Genomic DNA, 18,672 nt, shown 5'->3' with positions numbered 1-18,672 from the left:
CAGTTGCATTAGAAAGATAACTCATCCAAGTGTGTTTTAGAAGAAAAATCAGAACGTTTTGACTTTTATTTTGAAAGATACAGTCGACACAAGTGCTAACGAAATCTGTCAGTTTTCAAAATATATCTTTTCTTGATTAAATTCCACATGCAATGTGGTTTTCTCCTAATTTCTTAGAGTTCGAAGATCGTGGATTATAGATTATCATACTTTTGAATACATTTTCATGTATTTGATGAATAATCTCCCCTTTTGAATTATTCAGAAATTTTAACTACAATAACGAAAAGTAGGTGTAGAAGAATGAGAATCTTTGTTATAATATAAAGGTAAGATAACTAGTATAATACATTTTTCTTGAAATCTTGGATATTCTTCAAGATTGACAGATTTCTAAAGATGCTTGAAGATGAACTCGGCTGGGGGGTTTGATTTAGAGAGAGAAGGAGATTAGGGAGAGGAAATGTTTCTTTTGCAAAATCAGGATGAAAAATGAGAGTTTTTCAAAGAATGTGGGGTATTTATATGTGGATTTTAAATGTGGATAAAAGGACCGGCCTCTTAAGGCCCAAGTCTATAAAGAAAAAATTTATTGTTCCTTTAAATAAAATAAAGCCCATTTAATTTATAACTAACATATAATTTGTCAAATATTGATAAAAATATCATTATTAAATCAAAGTTCCACATTTTTGGGAAAATTATTTGGACATTCAAATGAGACTTTTATATTTTAAATCAAAGTTCCACCATTGTTCTTCACCTCCAACTCCATCTACTACAACCTCCTTTACCAACCACCATCGCCCACCAACCACCACCATCCATTGCCACCACCATTAGCACCGTTGGCTACCTCCAACTCCTCCTCTAATGCAACAATCTCCTCCACGACCTCCACAACCACTATTGACCACCACCATTCATTGTTACCTCACATTCACCATAACCACCACCACCACCACTATCTTCACTACATCAGCCACAACTACCTCATTCACCGTTGTCAACCCTTATCACCACCACAATCTACCATTTTCATGTCTTCTATAACCACCGTCGTCCACCAACCACCACTACCTCTACCTCCATAACCATCGAGCACCACCTATCGTTGCCACTACTACCGTCGGCCACCACCACTACTACTATCATCAATTATATCAAAATTTTCATTCAAATCTGATACCATTATATATGTATGTATTCATTTATATGAAAGATAGCGTACTAATATTTATGAATTAAATTATTTAATTATTTACTTTAATTGTCTTAATTGTAACTATTGTATAATATTTAAAATCATCAAATAACTTTTTGGGGTAGCTTGTCTAGTTCTGTCTCGTCCAGTCCTAGTCGTATCAAACACCGGACATGCTCTTATTATGTTCAGTCCAGTCCAGTCCCATCCAATCATGTCAGTCTTACTCTCTTGTCCTGTTCTGTCCTGTCCAGTCCAATTATGTTTGCGTACCAAACATTACCTTATTGAACCATTACTCTTTTTTTGTAGTTCAATAGATAATTAATTTATTAAATAGTATTTATGGCCGTTTACCAAACATTTACCCTGTAAGTATTTGTCGGTAAAATTCAACGCTGTCATTTACTTATCGGTTAAGATTTTAGTCAACAAAAGGGCATCATATGCAACAATTTTACCTGGTAAGCGTTAATTGTGGTAAGAGTCATTGCCCTCACTTACCGAGTAAGACTCTTGGTCTTTGTCTTGCTCTTACCGGATTAGATTCTTCGTCCTTGTCATATTCATCCGGTAAGGTAATCTAACTTAGTAAGTGTTTACCCGGATAATGATTTGGTAAACGACCCATTAAATAACTATTTGCTTTTTTGAAAGGAATAATTCCGGAAAACAACAAAATTTCATATTTTTAGTGATTATATGGCCTTTTACTAAATACTTACATGTACAAATGCTTACCAGTTTAATTACTTTACATTAACTCGACAATGGCAAAAAAATCTTACCTAATAGGATGAAAGACAATAATTAAGAGTTCTACCCGGTAGCACTTACTGGGTTATAAAAGTTTACCATTGATATATTTTGATGACCATAAATGTTATCCCATAAAGTAAATAAGAGTACTAAACTCTTGTCGGTAACCATTTTGCAACACCCGTACTTTCATGTTATAAATATTAAATGAATATTCGGGATATACCGAGAGTGACATTTGTGAAAATTACACGAATGATAACATCTAATAAATTGAAAGCTAGTGCATCCATATCATTTGACATATAATAGTGACACGTGTCACCAGGCCCGTTTCTGACATTTTTTAGGCCCTGGGCGAACATAAAAACAGGGCCCCCACTGCAAGAAACAAGACTTTTAGCAACGACTTTTGTTGTCGCTAAAAGTTCGTTTATCATTAGAAACAGTATATAACAACATGTCATCGCTATAACTTATGAAACATATAATCGTTAAAAGGCGCATATTCAAAGCTCACTTTTCTTGTAGTGACCTTCGGTAATAAATGTTTTTCATTAGTATAAAATTGAGTACAAGAAATGCTAATAATTTACTGAGTAAAAAAATCTTATTTATCTATATTRTAGATATATAAGAGAGTACTTAAATTTGCGTACTTCTTATTATGTAATTTTAAACCAAGAGTATAGAAACTATGATTGATAATTTTTTATAAAAAGTAAGAAATTTTTACTTTATAACAAGAAATATGTGTTATTTTGGTACAAAAAAAGATTTCGTGTCAATGAAATAATCATGAGGTCAATGAGAGAACAATAATAAAGAAGATTATCAAGGTTTTATAGACAAACAGACAAATGAAGATTAATAAGAATATGAAAGAAAAGATGATCCATTGAGATCTAGTAAAAATAAATAATGAATTAAACATATAATATGCAAGTTCAACAAATGATTGTTTGAGCAYTTAAATARAATCTTGTGGTGTGGTGGAATCCCAATGAAAGATACATAAGTCAAACAATTGATGAAAATATTTAAATTCCATTTTCCTTCTCTTTTTGCTCAACTAAAATAAGATGTTAATATTAAAAATTTATGGAACATGACATATATAAGAGACATTAGTAAATACATCTAGTAGAAAAAATTTATTGATTAATCACAAAACCATGAAACACGTCATAAATCATAAGAACAATAGATTAATTGTAAAAAAATAAAATAAAATATTTTATGTAGAAGCAAAAATAAATAACAATAGTCAACAAAACAATTAGAACAACATAACCAGATACCAATAGTCAATAAAAATAGAAATTGATAAAAATATCTAACAAAAATGTATAGCAATATCAAGCACATGATCTTAACGTTGAATTGKTGAAGCACGAAAATAGTCAAGCATATAGAGATAGCAATAGCCAATATCATTGGACCTTGTTGGAGATAAAAAAATTTTATACGGATAATAAACAATAGCATATAATGAATGATCAATTAATTTTTTTATTTTCTTTTCCAATGTAATTAGTTGATATATTTTTGGGCCCTTATTATCTACTAAATTATTTTTGTCTCTTATTATATGCTACAATTTTTTGGTTTCTTTAATTTATTAAATTATTTTAGACTACTATATACTTTAAGGGGAAAATTTGGGCCCCTTATCTTTTTGGGCCCTAGGCGTACGCCCGTGCCGCCCTCCCCCAGGGACGGCCCTGCGTGTCACTAAAGAATGACATGAACCACATGATCGCATCAACTATACTCAGAGCTAGTACATTTGTGCACTTATGACATGCAATAGTGACAACCAACATAAAAGCATGACACAACAGTATTAAAACGTACCGAGAGTTGGTGCATCCTGGTGATACTGACACTTTCACAGTCAGAGGGCATTATAGCCAACATGCACTGAAGCATAAAAAAGTTGTTTTGAGCTAGATTTATCGTTTTTTCTTCATCTTATTTATCTCTTCGTTAAAGGCGATTTTGGGGGTTAGGGAAACATTTTTCAGAGCCGTCTAAGAGCTTAAAGGCAAGGAAATCAAGTGTTGGTGGATTGGAGCTTTAAAATATCCCTTTTCGTTTTCACTGTTTTGTTTGGTCATAGGTTTTAGCCAAAACATAGCATTGTGAGTTTATTCTACACATTTCTAAAACCATAAACATGTCCAAGCGTAAATATTTTAGTCTTTCAAACTTTCCTTTTTATACATTTCATGCTTTTAGTGGATTTTTTGGACCATTTAGGTCAAGTTTCGGAAGATCTGGGAAGTTTGTACATTTTGACAAATTAAACATGGGAAAATCACTTTTATATGTTACGAGAATGATTTGGTGTAAAGTTATAAAGTGTTTTGGAACCCAAAATCAATAATTTTAGCATGACTTGGGTTCATCGATAAAATTGGAATATTTTCCTTCTTGAGCACTTTTTGTGCATAAAATTTGATGTGTTCGATATGGTTTGGCATATATCGAAGTTACCGAGTATAAAACTGTAATACAATTGATCCATATCATACGAGTTTGTCTTGAAATGGGACAATCTTTTTGGTATTGTAGCTAGAAATAAACACTGGGTCATTTAAGGCATTATGGTGCATGCTCTTGAAGTCGAACATCGGTCATTGACCATACAATATAATTTTTAGTAAACGAACATATCTAGGATCATTGGGGTCGTTATGCCATGAACCGTGCAAGGTTGAATGAGATGACCATTGATCCGTAGTGGGGCTCATTGACATAAATATGTAGCTTACATTTGTGTCCATCTCTATCAATGGAGAATTGAGTCTCTCTCGTCATCGCAACATGTGTTTTGTCTTTATAGTCTTATAAGTGAAATATTTGGATTATTGGACTTAAAGTCTATATTTTCGGGTTTCATGTTTATTAACTCTGTTTATAAATTGTTTGATCAAACTAAGGGGCTGTTTACCAAATTTTTTATTAAGTCCTGTATGGATAAATTTGTCTGTCTAGATAAATGAGTGTTGTTGTTTATCTTTTTTATTTGAATCAATGGTCTGAATAACTTAAATAACCGATTTACCCCCCAATATTAATTATTTGAACATCAACAAAAAAAAATCATAAAGAGGCCGACGATGGGGTGTCTCATCTTGGAAGGAGGCGGTGTTTTAAATAAGGGGTAGGGGTGTTATTTTTGTAGTTGAATGGGGACAACACATCATTTATATATGTGTGATTAAGCCATGTTATGTGCGAATAAGCCGTAAGGGTGCGTTTGGTACACTGAACAGGGACAACACATAATATGACAGAGATCTCTGTCCCATGTTTGACATGAATTTTATGTGGAACAGACTGGAACAGACCTGTTCCACCCCTATCCCATGGAACAGGGTGGAACAAGGTGGAACAGACTTATATTTTACTAATATAACCTCAAAATAAAACTTAATTTTCTTCTAAAACATCAAATAGATATCTCTTTTACATTTTATTCATTCTTTAAATTTTATTTATTGTATTTATGTTTCTTAAACTTTCATTTTACTGTCCTCAAAATATTATTTTTATATGGTTTATATATTTTTATTAATTTATGTAATTTATTATATATTAATAATAAAAAATAATGTAGAAAATAGATAAAAATAAAAATAGAAAATCACATAAACTTTTTATTTTGTGTCATTTTAATTGTTTTGATGAAAACTTCAAATGATATATTTTGTTATAAAAAATAATTATTCTATTATAATTTAATAAATTACATAAATTGTTTTCTTGATTTTATCACCGTCAAACATATTGCGTAAGGTTCACACATGTAATTTGTTGTTTTCGATGAGTTTTGTATGTTTTCACTTGATCAAAGTAGTAAATATTCGATTTAGATCTTACAGGAGTGATTGTACAAGTGATACGTGAATTATTTTGTTTTCTGGAAACCAATTTTTGTGAATGTGATGATACTATATGAGATCACTAGCCAAATTGTTTTCTTGATGCTTATTTGATATTTAATCAATTTYAATTGATTGTGCGCTTGTTGGTAATAGTTTTTTCTTCTTAGTATGAAATGCATATAGATTTGTTTAGATAATGAATTCTTGATGCATATATTATATTTACCTTTTGCATATATCATTAATTGATTATGAAATCATGTATTTTTGGAAGTAGTAATGGTTTGATGTAAGTTATACTTTGCACAACGTATTTGTTAACATTTATATTGATTATTCAGTGAAAAAAACACTAAACAGTTCACGGGGGGTAAATTGGTTATTTTAACCAGTTCTGTCCAGTCATTTCATGTTTTACCAAACGCTGAACAACTGTCCTCTCCTGTTATGTCATGTCCTGTCTGCGTACCAAACGCACCCTAAGTAAACAACCCAAATGAGTTGTGCGAATAAGTCAGATAAACCAATAAGCCTAGTTAAACCGCAAGTAAACAACCCCTAAGCGTTAAGTCTAACATCATTTTCTTAAAATTACATTTATATCAATATCTCTTGATGGCGTGGCCTCAAATACTTAATTACCGTGTTAAAAAAAAATTCAAAATATGATTAAGATAATCATTGAGTTTTAACAGAATACTTAATTATTGTATTAAAAAAACATTTTATTAAATCAAATATAATTTAGTTCGTTTTTAAACTTCAATTTTATTATAATAAAAAAATAAATTAAAGAAATTAAATAATAATGAGAACTTTTAAATAGTTAAATAGTTAATTTGATATTAATATCATTTATTTTTTTCAAAATTTTATAATATATTCAAATTTATATTCAATTCAAAGATATATCTCGTTGTATTAAGTAGGTATCATTGTAGTTTTAATAATTAATTTTTTTTAATTTGATTATTTTTAATGAGGAAGGGGGTGTGGTATTCTGGCAGTGGGTATGGACCAAAAAAGGTTTTATCTGAATTATTAACCATTGCTTTCTTACTATTCCAAAAACTCCACCCAAAGCTGCTTCGATCACACTGATTTCATCAATGGCAACCAATACTGATGTTATCGGAGCCGATGCCGGCGACCTGGAACTTGAAGCCATGAGAAAAGATGACTGTTCTTGGCACCCTTGCCAGGTTCATTTCAGGTCAGACTTTCAATGTGTTTGATTTGATTTTCATTTCCCATGTACTGATTGCAATCGATTTTGCGAACTCGGATGATCTTCTTAGTTGGAAAACCGTCAAGGATAATCCTGATTGATTTGTACTTCTTAATGATCAACTTATATCAGTTTGTTTCGTGTTTTTGGTAATGTTTACTGGATGCTTGTGGCTCRGTCTGATTTGACATGGATAATCCATGCAATCTGTTGGAGTCTGGAATTCTGGAAACTAAATCCAAGTTCACTGCCCGATTAAGGAACTGCCATAGAGGGTTATTACTTTCCAATTCTAAATGCAGGATGGGATGTCTGGTTTGTTATTACTTTCCAATTTCTAAATGCAGGATGGGATATCTGGTTACTTTAAAAAGCAAAATCCTGTAAGTGAATGTTTGTGGATGACACCTCTTTGAAAGGAAAGAGGGTCTGTCTAACTATTCATAGGATTATTGTTCTAAGGGTTTTGACTTTGAGTGTAACAATCTAAAATCAGAAGAAGTCTTACCAAATATTGATTTGATAGGTTACTGAGTTTTGATGTCAATCTAGTTGTGCTGGATTATCTGATCTTTGGGATCAGGAATCATTTCTATCTGATCATATAAGCCTTGTTAATCATCAATGTGCTCATCATCGTCATCCACTATTTTCATGAGATACCTACTCATACTAAACTTTCTCGCCACAACTCCACTGACTTCCATCAAACCCATTACTAATGGCCTCAATTTCTTCAATGAATGCTTCTTGAACAGCATTCACTTTATGGTCGCCAGGATCTTGCAAGGTGTAAGGGTTTCCCTAGCTCTACCAAGTACCAAATGTTCCTAAAACCTTTGTTGCCTTCGGTGAGCCGACTGTGCAACTGGATCCCCGTACATGGAATTAACAATGTATGGTATAACATGGTGCCAACCCAAAAGCTCGTGTTGCGTGCTGCATTTCATCTTCATGAACCTTGAACATATATCTATCGTGCGTGTATGTACCACACACATACACACACCCTAAAAGCATAAAATGAATCACAGGTCATTTTACATCCAATATAGAGTGACGGAACTAAAATCAGATAAACAACAAGTTCCCTGTAAAGATACAAAAACACCGATGTTTATATCTGTATACTCAACACACAATTGGATCAAGCATCGTTACTCAAATATGTTATGTAATATGTGTTGATAAAATAACATTAAACATCATTAGTTTGCCATCTTGGATTCATTGACTACCAGGCTTTCTATTTCTTGGCTAGCTGTATTTGCTCCATTGGCTTTAGAGAGGCCCCTGCTTCATCGTTTCTCTAGTTCTATTATGATTGATCATCCATAGTATGATTTATAATGTTTCACCAGAAAAAAGTGTGATCTCATATTCGTATCAAAATATGTTGTGGTTTAAAAGAAAGAGCGTCGTCTTAGCCATCATAATCTGAATCTCTTCAGATGGTGCATCTATCCATACTTGTTTCACATTGTGAATCAATCTCTTATAGCCCTCTTTAGGGTTGCTTGACGTGGTGTATTTTAGCGAAGACTAATTCGACATCCATCTGGTTCAAATCAACATGAAAGATCAAATCAATATTGGTAGTCACAATTGGAGGACACCTGTGTATTTATCATCAACCTGCATTTATGCTAACTATGTGTTTTAAGGTAATAATGATATAAACGCACCAAATAATAATAAACAGATGTAAATGTCTGTTCCAGGGCTTTTATTTAAGTTCTCATTCTTAAATTAGATCTAAGGAAAAGAAAAGGATCAACATGGTACTATTCTAAAAGTTCATGAGGTTTTATTTCATTTAATATTTTAAACTACATGAAGCAGTTCCTGTATGGAAGTATAACTTGATCTCAACAAGAGGACAACAAAGAAGATAGTTTAGTTGTTTGTGTGGAACGTGAATGATATTGTGAAGACATGGGATTACACTGAAGGCATAGTTGAGCTAAAGAACATTTGGACATAGTTTCAACTTGCAAGCCTTGGCAGACTTATGTGTTTTCTCGGGATTGAGTAGTCACAGTCTCCATAGGGAATTTTTCTTTTTGATGAGAAGATGTCATGGATCCTTCACCCATTCTGTACCAAAAATTGTTATACGCAGACTGAAAGCCTCTCAATAGAAGTAAAGTGCTGATAAGCTTAACTATTTGAAAATTACACATTCAGCATCACTCACTATGAATGTAGGTAGTAATTCACACTTGTTTCCATCTTTGTATCTGGTATCTACTGGGTGCTTGAATAAGACATATCTTGTATTCATAGCAGGGAGAATGTAGAGTGGGAGCCTCGATAGGTAGGGGCTTGACAGGTGCTGCTAACTTGGCAGAATGTTGAATTACTCACAAGTTCCATGACTGGGTATCTTATTTAGGAAACCTCGTCTCATGGAAGAGTAAAAAAACAATCAGTAGTTATTCACCCTAGTACGGAGTCGATGCATCGTGCTATGATGATTTCTCACAGGACGTTGATAAGACACCTTCTAGAGTAGTTCTGTCAAAAAGATAAATGCGATATATTATTAATCTATGGTGATCAGTTTACCGACCACATAAATAAGAATCAAGTTTTCCACAAGCTTACCAAATATGGTTGGTCGTTGGTTTATGTGTAACCATACTGTCGGAACCACTACACCGCCTCCTGCCATAGGATGTGTTCATATTCACATTTGCTGCCCAACTGACATTTTGATAAAGAAGGTTTGAGTTGTTTTTTGTTTGTGGCAAGTTGGCTATGACAAATATTTTATGCTCCAACATAAAGATGGTTAGTAGTAGCAGGGTTTCCTAATGCTTGTATATTAAGTCTCACTGGTCCACCAATGTGCTCTTTTTCAGGTTCCCCTCAGCAAGAAACATATTTTTTAGCTCTAAATGTTTACATTACTAAAAAAAGTTTACGAGAAAGATTAAGTTGTCTCAGGAGTCTGCATTTTTCATAATTATGACATTTGAATACACAAGGGCACTAACTGCCATGCGTCTGACKCATCTCTAAGTATCAGATTCCACAGATTTTTTTTGGCTTAGTGGTATATTTTTAAGGGCATCTCATTATCCTAACATGTGTTTATACCTGTCTGATTGTGATAATGTGACTTCTCTTATTTGCAGCCCAGATGATGCTTCTCTTGTTATAAAATATGGGAACGACCGTTTCCAAGACACATTGGTGAGTGAAAAAGAAGCACTGATGCGAATTCGTGTTCGTTCTCTTCCTCTCCAAGATGATGACTGCATTCACATCAAACCAGGTGAGCATGTTGTTGTCAACCGAAACTCACAACCCGAGGGAGGCTTCTTCGACGCAGAGGTTGAAAAGGTATATTTTCTTGAACTTGGTTTCACTTATAAAATGTTTAAAACATGTTGTAGGTAGGATGTAGAGTGTTCTGGAGATCTGATCATGAGAAACTGATTGAAGTTGAAACTGTGATTATTACCAAGTTGCCACGGGTTACTTTCAAGAACTAAATGCCATATTTGATGCAGTAAACCAATTTTATAGAGGTAACTTAGGACTGTTCTGGTTACCCATGTACCCGCATTACAGCCATCTGCATGGCATCAGTACGTTCTTTTGAGAAATGGCCATGATATGAGCTAATAATCTTTGTATCTGAATTGGAGGAAGATCTATTTTTGTGAAGAACTAACAAGAATCATGATGAAATGAATTAAATCAGTGATGATCTAACCTAGTTGCTTTTGATGAAATGAATGATGAATTTTGTGTTTGTAGTTGCAACGATAATATTTCACATTATTTAGCCTTTGTGAATACGAACTTATATGTATTATTGATGCTTCAATGAGATAAAAAGAATTCGTATGGGAAGTTAAGCAAAGTTAAAAAAACAAGAATTTGCTTCAAGTAAAATATTCGTAGGTCTAATACTATTGCCGATCTTTATTTGTTATCCTCATATATAATTATACTGTATATGCGAACCCATATGAATGATCTGTAACGTTGGTTCACATATGCATCTGCAACCAAGTCCCTGGTGTAATATCAATCTGCTTGTTGTTACTTATACAATTAGACTGTTTCCCTCAATTGGTATACATTGATTTCTACTTTTCACATATCTAAAGTCCTCACTTAGAAAACATGGGCGCGGGTGCATTTATCGTGTGTGTCTCTGGTATTTTCAAATATAGTAAAATTTGGATGCAGCATACTGCGTGCATATTTGTATGTTTGTGTGCATTGTGTGTACACATGTATGGGGAATAGATGCCTAGATGGTCAAAGGTCCACTGCACAAGGAATTACTCAATTCATGCATGAAATAGTTGTACCATGTGTCCATGTGCTGAGACATGTTTTGGAACTTGTACATTTTGAGATTTTTGTTTAAAGTTTGTGCCATAATATTTCGCGATACACAAACACATATATACGTACATAGATGCATGCAGACAGATATAGACACACCAAAATAGACAAATAACTTAACAAAGAAACATCATCAATGTATATAAATCCATACTAATAGTGCATCGAAGTACTTGTTGATCAAACTCTGCTGGAAAGCCATGTTCTATGAACACACAAACAGGAAAGTTAAACTATCTCGAAAAGTCAACAAGAAACAACAAGCTGTTGGTGATTTTACTGTGATCTGCCATTTGGCGTAATTGAGATTTACATGAGACTGAAGGGGTTTTGGTTAAACTATAATACGAGTTAGGAGGTGCGGAGAGCACACTTGTATAAGCTAACTTGAATCCGGGATCACCGATAGCTGGGTTCAAGGGCCAGCACCCCGAAACATAAACGGTTTGCATAAGGAGCTGACACTGAAGTTGTTGGCTTCAGCTTCAGTGTCTACCTGATAAGCGATGATGCTGATCAGTGAGACACTCACTGATGCTGATAGGTGAGTGTCCTTAACTGCCTTATAACCGCTGGTAACTTTAGGTATCCAGTATCCACATACCTATAAAGAGTTTTCAGTCTCGTTTTTACATATGAACAAAACAAGATCTATGTGTTTTCCTATCATTTTGTCTAAAAACTGAAGTGCATTTTTGGATTATTACAAAGTAAACTTCGTGTAAACCACGGTATTTATAGGGTCGAAATATTGCTTTTGGAACGTGTATTTCACACGATCCAAAAATCAATCCAAGTTGATACGGATTTATCATGGAATCCTAAATTCTAACACAAGCAAAGGAGGCACAGAATGGAAACAGGCAGAGAAGATGATCACATATGAATTGGGCAATGAAGAGGAGAAAAAGAGAGTGATGTGCAAAATAAAACATCGAAACCATAATTATTTTAACAGTAGGAGTGTATAAATTTCATGTTTTTATAACCGTACATATTAGAAATATTTGAACTCCTTATTTCATTATTGGATGTGGAAGCCTCAACACAAGAACTTAGTATAGCAAAAAAAAGCCGACCCCCAAACATTAAGAAGTCAAGCTGCACCAAAATTTAGCTAAGTTGTGTCCAAGTGATCCTTTTAGTTGTTAATAAGGGGGTGCTTACCCGGTGCCTACCGCACCGAAACCGCACCTGGTGCAGACACAACACTCTTGACAAGTGGCGGTGCTTCATAGGTCCTTACTCTATTAGATTGTTGCTTCTTGCTCGACAGATGTTCGTGTTTGTAATGTTACTTACTAAATGTCTGAGTGGTTACAAGATATTTTCCTGCAAGTATTAGCGGAAAACCATGAAAATTGTTTTAAGTAGTCCCTCAACCTTTTAAACTATATACTTATAAGAAGTCTTGATATTTACTGAATCACCTACTAATTTGCTGTAACCAGCAGCAATAGCAGTCTGCTGTAGGTCTCTGATTTCTTATTCTCTAATGCTGATTGTAGATGCMCTCCAGAATCCTCAACACCTTAATACTTGCTCCGTTCCAAGAAACATGAGCCACACCTATATTCGACTTCCAAACTAGTATGTATTTGCCAAAAAAAAAAAAGAAATATGAAGGACTCGCATACCGGATACAGATATTGCAATTTTCTTTGGTGAGGGAATGTGAACGAGTGTGCATCATTATGCTATTGCATGCACTTGCAGGCAGTGTAAAACTTTATAACATTCTACCGTGGTCTAGTTACACAAGTGCTACTGCATTTGATTGTTTTGTAATCATTCATAATCTAATCATCTACGCCATTAACAGGTACTAAGGGTAAGACATTCAAAGAGGATGCAGTGTAGATGTACTTTCATGATTAGATGGCTTCACCAAGACCTCAATGGTGGAAGTTTAACAGTTCCATCTATTTCAGTAATGAGACTGGCTAACAAAAGCATCAATAATCATCCAACAATTTCGGCATTCATGGATGAAATGCTGCTGATTAACTCTAATTTCTCCAGTATGTCTCCAGAGCTGACTGTTGTCAATGCAATTGATCTGGAATTCCAAGATTTATTAGAGAAACAAATAGAAGGAATCAGAAACTCAGTTCATTGTTCCAAGAAGAAAATTAGAGATGAGATTTTGGGGTTAGAAGGTAAACTCCATAACCAACAATGTGTTTAAGTTCTCATACCTTTCTAAAGTTTTGGTTGCTATGTGTAGATGACTATGGCAGAAATGATGTGCAATTATGATGAAACATATATAACATTACATAGACTGCTCCACAAGGTGCAGCATAGATGCAAGTCTTGCCCAACTTGTTACATATTATGTCTATAGGGTCTTCTGTACAGGCTTTATTAGGATGTGAATATGAACTGGCTAGTTGGATGGAGATTCTGAAGCCAACCTTACCAAATATTTATGCACCGGGATGACAATCAACCTCTATATATTTGGTACACTTATGGAAATCTGGTTCTTTAGAGTCAAATCAACATGTCAGCCACAGGTCCTAGTGCATATTAGGCATCTAGTCCATATGATCAAACATAATGAAAAACACAATAATTGGTGCCATTGGGTCATTAGTCATTGTGCCAAGTCAGCATCTCAGGAGTCTCCTATCTTGCGATGCCACTCCTCTATGAAGGAATTTTGTGGTGTCACTTGTAACTTTGTGGAGCACCTTTTACATCTAATGTGGAGAAGACATAAACTGACTAATTACTGTAAAGATATATGCTATATCCGCATATGTGTAAAGTATTGAGCTTCCGAACAAGTGTCCCCCTGTCAAGGTTATTGTGAACTACACACATAGAAGGTTAAGAACATACTTTGAGAAGTTAACTTTCTCAAGATATTAAAACCTCTATTCCCCTAAAATATCAGTCTGCCAATATCTGGGACCTAGAATTGTCTCGAACTGGAACTCTTCATATTAGCTATGCTTTGAGCATAATCGACGACACAGACTAGAAAAATAATTATATCGCCTAGAGAGAGAGAAAAATAAGTATATATCATTTTAGAGGGATTCTTAGAGTGAATGTATGCTTCTAGATGGTTGTTTAGGTAGAGGGAAAGGAAAGAGATTTTAGGTTGTATATGCATCATTCCAATTTCCAAAAAGAGGAATATAGAATATTTTGAGGATAAACCTACATGAGATTGTAGGTTGTCGTGGAGAGGGAAGTTACAAACAGATGACCATATGAGATTTTCAAGACCATAACATTTTATGGAGAAGTATAATTACAATTATAGAGTGAGCAAATGAGGTAGTAGTTTGACGCTCTGAAGAACCTTTTCATCTTAATTAAAAAAATAATGCACTCCTCAAGAGTTGCTTGAACTGCTTAAAGTGTAGAATCACCCTGAGACGAGTTAGAGGTAGGCATGTGCGATATATATGCATGCGATGAACTCATAGGCCCTGAGTAAGCATATATAAGATTATGCCCTAAAGCTTTTGCTGTCTGACTTGTCATTACTGTGACTAAAATGTCAGGTTCCATCACTGACCGGGGCCCAGAGGTTACACATTACATGCCTATCATTCATCTGCTATGAACTGGAAGGGTTCTGGAACCAAAATTGTACTAGCAGAGACAATGGAATATGCGGGTTTATAGAAGATAGGTTTACGAGCAGAAAGAACCAATACGACTAAACAGTATTGCCGTTGTATTAGTCTAATACCATTGACATGTATGTTGGATTTCATTTGTTACTGTACCTTTAAAGTGCAATTCTTAAATGTCTCTGTATTTACTGGGATGTCTGTCAGAAAATTGATGGTTAGCATCTAGCAATGTTGTATCTGGACGGGTATATATATTCCGTATTTGCCCTTTGGTGTTAGGCATGGAAGGTAGCAAGCTGCTGAGGTATGTACAACTCTGGAGAGCTGGGACTACGGAGTTAGGAGAATGATAGGAAACATACTTCTGCTGTCATATATGTTGCAAGAAGCTGCACTTTCATACTCTTCTAAAAAAAACTTTAAAGTTAAATTAACTTTTAGGTTGATTTCGTCCGAATGGACTTAAGTTTTTAACGTATGTTAAATCCCATTGGATACTTACAATAGGCATTGGAAACTTCTTGTATATGGAGGTTTGTGTTATCCTGTTTCTCTTTCGTATTTTCTTGTTTGTCTATGGGGCCGTTTACCAAACTCTTACTGGATAAGCGCTTACCAGGTGTCACTTACCTTACCGGTGAGCATGGCAAGAACCTAGAATCTTACCTGGTAAGAGGCATAGCAAGGACCAAGACTCTTACCCGGTAAGTAAGGGAGATGACTCTTACTATTAAGCACTTACTAGGTAAAAGATGTTTATCGCAATCCATTTTGATGGTTTAGAATGCTACTCGATAAGGTCAGTGAGGCTTCGTGCCGGTAAACACTTACCTAGTAAGCGTTTGGTAAACGGTTCCTATGTCAATCAACCATTTCGCGTGAAAGCTTAAGCTGGTAATGGAGCCTGGAATCATTTTTAGCTTCAACAATTAACATTTTCATTTGTATACTCTTTAAGTGCTGAGGGCTACATATTTCCATTTATTTTGTGTTATAAGATGAGCTTTCGTGATGCAGTTAATACTGATGAGCAAGTAGAAGGAACAGATATTTCTGTCCCAGATGTAAGAGAGCCAGAAATTCAAAATTCTACTAAGAAGAGTCATCTGAGGAGGTCAAACTGGAGTAAGGAGGTATCACGGAGAGTTGACGTAAAAAATCCGTCATCCCCTGTGATCCCGAGTCCATCAACTGAAGAGCTTCCAGAGAACAGGTCACCTCTCAATCCTCTAGCTGCTCGTGCAGCTCTTGCTTCAATGATGTCAAAGTTGCCTCAAAGCCTTGAAATTTCCCTTAACGAGGAGGAAAGAAAAGGGTTCACTGATGAGGAAGAAGAAGTCTTGAAGTCATCTATTCTGGCTCGTTACTCTTCCTCTGGGATTAATGATTTCTTTGATAAATTATCCTCGGAAGCAGAAGTTACTACAAAACCAATTAGAATTGTGAAGAAGCCACTCTTTTCTGGAAAGAGTAAAGCAGAAGACAGTGATTTTAGTACAAATATCACACAAGTGACACAAGATAAGATGAATCCTGAAATCAGAACCAGGTTAACTCGTGCTACAGTTAAGAAGGTCAAAGGCATTCCTGATGATGATAAAAGGAGTAGCTGTGTTAATGGAAACAAATCAAGTACTGCAAGTAACAGGAGGTTTACGCGTTCGGCACTTTGCAAAGAGGGAGAACGAGTAACTATTGGGACTACAAGTGTAGTTGAAAAGCGTATGTCAACCAGGTGCAAGGAGTATATTACTTCTGACCACAAAGTTAAGGCTGATGGAAGTCATACATCAAAAGACAAGAAAACTCTTTTCACCATGCCATTGCCTGTTGCTGAGAACGAATCCAAACCAAATGCTCGACGGAAAGTCTTTTCGAAAATGGAAGAAGGAAACAAGGGACCTAAAGGCATTGAGGGAAATACTTGCACTGTGGATACTAAGAATTCTAGCAATATGAGAAGGCTCACACGCTCGATGCTTAACAAGGAGGCTGCAAATATAAAAACAGAAACCACAAAAGAATCAGGCGGTGATGAATTTCCCATAAATGAGGTATTATCTGAGGGAATTGAAGGCATTCTAGATGTCAAAATGTTGAAAACAACGAAGGCAATTAATTTGCCATTCTCCACTTATATCAGCCTGTCTCCTGCTGAGGGAAATAAGAAAAGGGCTATATCTGGTGGAGCAGACAGCAGTGAAAAAACTGACAGCAAATTTATAGATTCCAATGTTGATCTGCTTCGCACTGAGCAAAGGAACAAGAAGAGGAATACGATCGGTGGTGCTTCTGCAACCCAAGATTCGGAAGGTACATCCATTTAATTTTGTTGACACCTTTCACATATAGAGTTGGTTTCCAAGTAAGAATAGTAGTAGTTGTGAGAAGGGTAAGAAGGGATATCCACCCTTGGATCAATCCTAATTGGAGATCAATTGGAAATGCCCTTCTAATCTAATTCATGGGTTATTTTGGGACTTAATCTGAACCATTAGATCAACACTAATTAAAAGTGATCAAGGTTCCAAATCCCTTCTTACACTTCTCACCTTAACTCCTTGTCTCACACGATCCTTCGTCTTCACATATAACAGGCCAAGAAGGGTGGGAAGGGATTTGTGTAAACATCTGATTTCTGGATTCTGTTTCAGCTTTGCTGCATATCACATCACTTGCATACAATTTTAGAATTTTGTAGCATAACAGTATTAAATCAGTTCATTCTTTTTTCGTCCCAAATTCTCATATTGGCTGGAAGATCCCCATCCTGATTTCCCATGAGTTCTCATTTAGTCACAAATATGTGCAGATACAAATTCTTGTGAGAACTTTTATTTGATTTTTATTCTTACGGTCCTATGATATATGCATGGCAGAGAATGTCACAAGTGATGGTGGACACAATTATGGTTCTAAGAAGAAATCCCTCGACTTGAAGAAGCATAAGGTGCGATCTTCACCAAGGTTCCTCTCTAAGACTTGATCACAAAACCAGGCATAATCTTGCTTTTTTATTCCACTTGGTGCAAATTATTGCCTCTTTCATATCCATGCAATTTTCCTAATGTAAAAGAGGCTAATCTAGGACCCGTAATATAATATCATGGATTTATTAGAGCGAGTATATGTGATAAAAGACTGGTTTGGTGATCAACTATCTGTCTTCCTTTTCAGTCCTTTTGGCTTGTTTATCCTTGAGCATGTGAAAAAAGGGCAACACTTATGATAACAAGCTTAACTATGGAAATCCAGGAACAAGTATGCATTTAGTTATTATCTAAATACATCTAACATTATACAAACCCTGTTCCAAAATATGCTTCTTATCTCAGACTACAATCCACCCGTATACTGGAATCATTTTTCAGAGATATTACATGGGAAAGATGTGTTTTTTTGTCTAATTAGATTCAAGAGGGTATAGACACAATATTGGCTGCAAGGTTGAAACATCTTGGTTCATAGGCTAACTTCTGCAGGACTTCATCTAGGTTTCTTTTTATGACTTAATTCACTTACATTTTCTCCGTAACTATAATGAACAGACAGATCTGACTTGGGGGATGTTTGGTTGGTTTTCCACCAAGTCCTGTATGAATTGAGCTGTAAGTGTGGATTAAT

At 35.0% G+C, this 18,672-nt stretch overlaps 1 protein-coding gene across 1 annotated transcript; it reads left to right on the top strand.

The window, feature by feature from the left end:
• Positions 1 to 6,945: 6,945 nt before the first annotated feature.
• Positions 6,946 to 18,205, top strand: LOC112507301. The gene is made up of 5 exons (XM_025111833.1): positions 6,946 to 7,069; positions 10,225 to 10,432; positions 13,275 to 13,611; positions 16,066 to 17,361; positions 17,928 to 18,205. The coding sequence occupies exons 1-5, from the start codon at positions 6,966 to 6,968 to the stop codon at positions 18,032 to 18,034; spliced, it is 2,052 nt and encodes a 683-aa protein (XP_024967601.1). The 5' UTR covers positions 6,946 to 6,965; the 3' UTR covers positions 18,035 to 18,205.
• Positions 18,206 to 18,672: the final 467 nt, after the last annotated feature.

This window comes from Cynara cardunculus (genome assembly GCF_001531365.2).
Source record: "Cynara cardunculus var. scolymus isolate 2C chromosome LG 2, CcrdV1, whole genome shotgun sequence".
Lineage (NCBI taxonomy): Eukaryota > Viridiplantae > Streptophyta > Magnoliopsida > Asterales > Asteraceae > Cynara > Cynara cardunculus.
The sequence above is the reverse complement of the archived record's forward strand: the minus strand, read 5'-3'. Positions and strand labels throughout refer to the sequence as shown.

Coding starts and splice junctions, on each gene's coding strand:
- LOC112507301 (XM_025111833.1), top strand. CDS start 6,966: ATGGCAACCAATACTGATGTTATCGGAGCCGATGCCGGCGACCTGGAA. Junction 10,433..13,274: donor TCGACGCAGAGGTTGAAAAG/GTATATTTTCTT, acceptor CGCCATTAACAG/GTACTAAGGGTAAGACATTC. Junction 13,612..16,065: donor TGAGATTTTGGGGTTAGAAG/GTAAACTCCATA, acceptor TTCGTGATGCAG/TTAATACTGATGAGCAAGTA.